We start from the raw sequence: 5,146 nt of genomic DNA, 5'->3' as shown, positions 1-5,146 counted from the left end.
TTGGTCATGTGATGTGTATGGATGAGGACAGTTGCATAAAGAAGTGCTGAGCTCTAATTGTGGAGGGTACCGGTGGAAGGAGTAGACCCCGGAAGATGTGCTATGATGTGGTGAGAAAGGATCTTTGGACGCTGGGCCTCACTGAGGAAATGCCAACGGATCGGGAGATGTGAGGATTTGCTGTCATAGCCCAACTAAGTAGAGAGTGAGTCAGTTTAAATGAGATGCAGCTTGGGTTTGTGCCAAGGAAAAGCACCACTGATGCTATATTTCTGGTAAGACAGCTGCAGGAGAAATACCTAGCCAAGGATAAACTTCTGTAGCTGGCTTTTGTTGACATGGAGAAAGCCTTTGACAGGGTCCACCGATCCATTATCTGGTGGTCAATGTGGAAACTATAGATGAGTGGTTTGTGAGAGCTGTACAAGCCATGTACAGGGATGCTGTCAGTAAGGTGAGAATTGGCAACGAGTATAATGAAGAATTCTAGGTAGGTGTAGGGGTCCACTGAGGATCAATCCTCAGCCCTCTCTTATTCATCATAGTCCTCCAGGCAATAACAGAGGAATTCAAGACAGGATGCTTATGAAGGCACGTAAAAAGCACCCACTACACTCTTGGAATGGTTGGCATTAGGAATGGCATCCAGCTGTAGAAACTTTGCCAGATCAGATTGGATCCTGGTGCAGCCTTCTGGCTAGCCAGCCCTCAGTCAAACCATCCAACCCATGCCAGCATGGAAAGCGGACGTTAAACGATGATGATGATGATGTTGATAAGACACATCAAGCTAAATAAAATTGCTGTCTTCCACACATACAGGTTTGTCCTTTCAGGTGTTGGTGCTACTAAAAAAAGCATCCGTGCCAGTGTTGCGTTAACACACCTGTGTCAGTGCTGTATAAACCCTTAAGGAGAGCAGTGGCTCCAGACAAGAAATAAACTTATAACCAGATAGATCTTGATAACTCCTCTGACTCATACCTGTATAAAAAGTGGTCATAAAAAAAGAGAACAATGATGAAAATAAGTTGGACTTGTGGTCCTTAACTGTAATATAGAGTGGCATGAGGACAAAGCAGTTCGCACGGTTTTCTATCTTTATGAGAGTAGCTCACTTCTTCTATTCAATGTTTATATTGTTATATGTTGTAATATTAGTTTACTTGTATGTTTTGCCCATGGTGTTAATAAGAAATCTTTTGTGCATGGCAAGGGTTTGTTTCATGTGTGTTCTTTGTTTTATATCTGAAGCTGTGTACATTAAGGGATTGTTTGAAATGTGCCATGTAATTGTTTAAAGAGTTCAAAAAGGTGTAAGAACGTTGCTGGAATCTTATCTTTTGAGGGAGTGGGGACAGAGAAAGAGAGAAAGACGGAGTATGCGTGTATGTATTTGTGTGTGTGTGTATATATGTGTATATGTTTGTGTGAAGGTGTGTGTATGTGTGTGTATATATGTGTATATGCTTGTGTGAAGGTGTGTGTATGTGTGTGTATATATGTGTATATGCTTGTGTGAAGGTGTGTGTGTGCTTGTTTTTGTGTGTGTCAGTGTGTATGCATGTGTGTGTTTCTTACAAGTTACGAGATAAAGATATCATATTGATTTATACGTCAAATCCTGTATCTTTTGTTTGCAACACCAAATATTATGCATAACATATTGGAATGCATTCATTTATGTATATTAAACTTGGTAGCAGAAAGATTGAGATGGTTGATAACTAAACAAGTTTCAAATGCCACAGTAAACGCACACGCACACACACACACACACACACACACACACACACACACACACAGTGCTGTCTTAACCATTTTACTACCAACAGAGTTTTGAAATATGCAGCCTTTGCTTCAGTTACTTTCTAAAATAATGTAACATTCAGTAAAAAAATAACTTTATCATTATTAAACTTAATCTGGTATAAGGCAGCCACCCTGGCAGAACTGTTAACATGCAGGGCAAAATGCATAGCAGCATTTCTTCTAGCTCTGCATTCTGAGTTCAAATTCTGCCAAGATTCTGCTTTTCAACCTTTTAGGGTCAATAGAATAAATACTAGTTATGCACTGGGGGTCAATGTACTAGACCAGCCTCCCCCCACAAGATTTCAAGCCTTCTGCCTATAGGAGAAAGGTTAATTAATTTGGTATTTGAAATATAAATTAGCGTAAAATTTTGATGAAAAATTTAATTTAGGTCCCAGGGGGTTTGTCTCATAGTACCAAGTGTGATCCGGGGTGGGTTGACATTAAATGGGTTGGGTACACAGTGTACTTGCTTGGTGGTCGCCACAGGTCTGGAAGAACCCATTGCTATTTTATTGTGCTGTGGCTTTATGTAGGGGCTCCTGGGTATAACTTTGACTAAGGACCAATAGTATTGTTGAGAGACACCTGCATACAAATATTTATTGATAAACATACTTCAGTCCACTAACTTGAAAAACCACTATCACACTCTACCATCTTCAAGATGGAAGTGTACATTAGATAGAATGTAGTCCTAGATACATTTTGTCTGATAGAAAAGACAGTATAACATAACTTAGATTCCTCTGACCAAAGGCCTGCTTGATTCAAGTTGATTGCAGCTAAGCAAAAGCAAATGAAAATGTGTGGAAGTGCATTATATATGTGTATGTATGTGTGTGTGTGTGTGGAGGTATATTTATGCATCACTGTGCCTGTGCTTGCCCCACCAACACCACCACCATAGCTTGGACAACCAATTTTGGTTTTGCTTACATCTCTGTAACTTATTGGCTTGGCAAAAGTGACCAATGAAATAAGTAAAGTACCAGGCTTAAAAGACTCTGACCGAACCAAATCAAGGATATAAAGATGAAACAAACGAATCATTAAGGAAGCAAAAATGGTAAAAAGGTAAAGAAAAAGAAAATGCCAATACTTACAGTTGCAATATTCTTGCAGTTGGTGGAACTGAGCTGGACTAAGCTTTTGCCACTGCATTGCCATTCTATTTTGTGCTGGAGATTCTTAAAAAGTCTTTTATTTTGCCAGTTTTCTCTTTAAGCCTCAGTGAGCCTGTTTGAGCCTGTTTGAGCCTGAGTAAACTCAGCAATATAATTTGCTCAAAGATTGATTCCTTTGAGAGAAAACTTAACAAAGTTGGTTTCATAAAAGTGTAAAATTTAAATTATGAAAAGATTTTGTATAAACATATATTTGTAAGACTTCTTGTGGTATTTTTTTTTTTTTTGTTAGATTATTCAATTTTTAAAGAGACTTTCTTGTTTTTAGATTTCGGTATGTTTGAAATTAAAAAAATGCAATTGAAAAAAAGTAAGTTGAACTCAAATAACTCAACTTTGTGTTTGGTTCAGTTCTCTGGTAATATTACCCCAGGAAGAAAATGCAAGAGAGAGACAGAAAGAGAGTTACTTCAATAAGTGATACTCCAATGAGAGTGTTTTAATTCAATGAAAATTACTCCAGTGAGTGAGAGAAAGGAAAAAAAATTAAATGTACGACTTCTGTGTTACTCAAGTGAAAGTGATTTACTTCAATGAGTGTTATTCCAATCCAAGTGAAAGTGATTACTTCAACGAGTGTTACTCCAATGAGAGATATTTATTGCAGGAAATATTACTCCAGTGAGTTCAGTATATGTTAAATCCAGTGAGAAACAGTTACTCTAGTGAGTGTTGTTCTGGTGCTACTTCCATATTAATAATGATTGCCCTCCATAATTCTCAGACAGTATCTGCCATGTATATTTCCACGTGATCTGCTGAAAAAGATAAAAAAAACAAAAATTAGGAGGCTATATAAGCAAAACGGATGAGTTCAATCCTAGATTTTTTAATGACAGCAGTTCATTTATTATTCATTATCACTTATCATTTATTATTATTATTATTATTATTATTATTATTATTATTATTGAGGTGGCGAGCTGGCAGAATCGTTAGCATGTTGAGCAAAATGCTTAGTGGTATTTCGACCGTTTACTATGTTCTGAGTTCAAAATTCACTGAGGTTGACTTTGCCTTTCATCCTTTTAGGATCAATAAAACAAGTACCAGTTGAACACTGGGGGTGATGCAATTAACTCATCCCCTCCCCCAAAATTGCTGCCCCTGCAGCAAAATTTGAAACCATTATTATTATTATTATTATTAGTAGTAGTAGTAGTAGTAGTAGTAGTCAGGCAGCAAGCTGGAAGAATTGTTACTGCACTGGATAAAATGTTTAACAGCATTTCTTCTGTCTTTGTGTTCTGAGTTCAAATGTGACCAAGGTCGTCTTAGCCTTTCATACTTTCATGATCGATAAAATAAGTACCAGTTGAGCATTTGGGGTGAATGCCCTTGTGCCTACAGCAGAAAATTTTATTATGATTGTATTTTTGATTTTGTTCTTTTTTTGTTTTCCTTTTGCATGTCTACAGGAATGGGATGTTTATTTTTGTTGTTGAAATGGAGCGACTATTAAATACTTAATGAGAGATGTAAATCCTCATTATTACCACCATTTGATGTTTGCTTTTCGATGCTGTCATGAGTTGGCCGGATGCTCTTCCTATCACTCACCTTTCAGTTACCTATTACTGCACACACAGGGACATGGAGTTGACAGTTGACAAGTCCCTTAACCCCCTTTCTCGGGGCCTCAAGGTGCTGCAGCCATGCAGCGTTTCTAGAGTGAAAAAGCCTGGCAGAATCCATCCCTTTCCAGGCTAAACTCATTTTTGCCAACTGAGTGGATTGGAGCAACATGAAATGAAGTGTTTTTCTTAAGAACGCAACGGATCGCCCAGTTCAGGGATCGAAACCACAATCTTACAGTCATGAATCCAACACCCTAACCACTAGGCCACACACCTCCACTGACACAGGGTACCTATTCTAAAACTGGGAAACACATGGTCATCATGAAAGATACTCTTTTACTCTTTTACTTGTTTCAGTCATTTGACTGCGGCCATGCTGGAGCACCGCCTTTAGTTGAGAAAATCAACCCCAGGACTTAATCTTTATAAGCCTAGTACTTATTCTATTGGTCTCTTTTTGCCGAAACGCTAAGTTATGGGGATGTAAACACATCAGCATCGGTTGTCAAGCGATGGTTGGGGGGGGACACAGACGCACAAACACACACACACACACACATATAT

The 5,146-nt window shown here is 38.3% G+C and overlaps 1 protein-coding gene across 11 annotated transcripts in view; it reads right to left on the bottom strand.

Annotated features, from left to right (window-relative positions):
• The window catches only part of LOC106879787 (diacylglycerol kinase beta), a 391,710-nt gene that overhangs the window by 128,666 nt on the left and 257,898 nt on the right, over nucleotides 1-5,146 (bottom strand). For all 11 annotated transcript variants that reach the window (XM_052973954.1, XM_052973955.1, XM_052973949.1 and 8 more), the window contains one exon: nucleotides 2,922-3,760. In XM_052973954.1, the coding sequence (XP_052829914.1) occupies nucleotides 2,922-2,985 (64 nt within the window). In that variant the 5' untranslated portion in view covers nucleotides 2,986-3,760. The remainder of the gene's footprint in view (nucleotides 1-2,921; nucleotides 3,761-5,146) is intronic.

The sequence above is a fragment of the Octopus bimaculoides genome, chromosome 17, assembly GCF_001194135.2.
Source record: "Octopus bimaculoides isolate UCB-OBI-ISO-001 chromosome 17, ASM119413v2, whole genome shotgun sequence".
Lineage (NCBI taxonomy): Eukaryota > Metazoa > Mollusca > Cephalopoda > Octopoda > Octopodidae > Octopus > Octopus bimaculoides.
The sequence above is the reverse complement of the archived record's forward strand: the minus strand, read 5'-3'. Positions and strand labels throughout refer to the sequence as shown.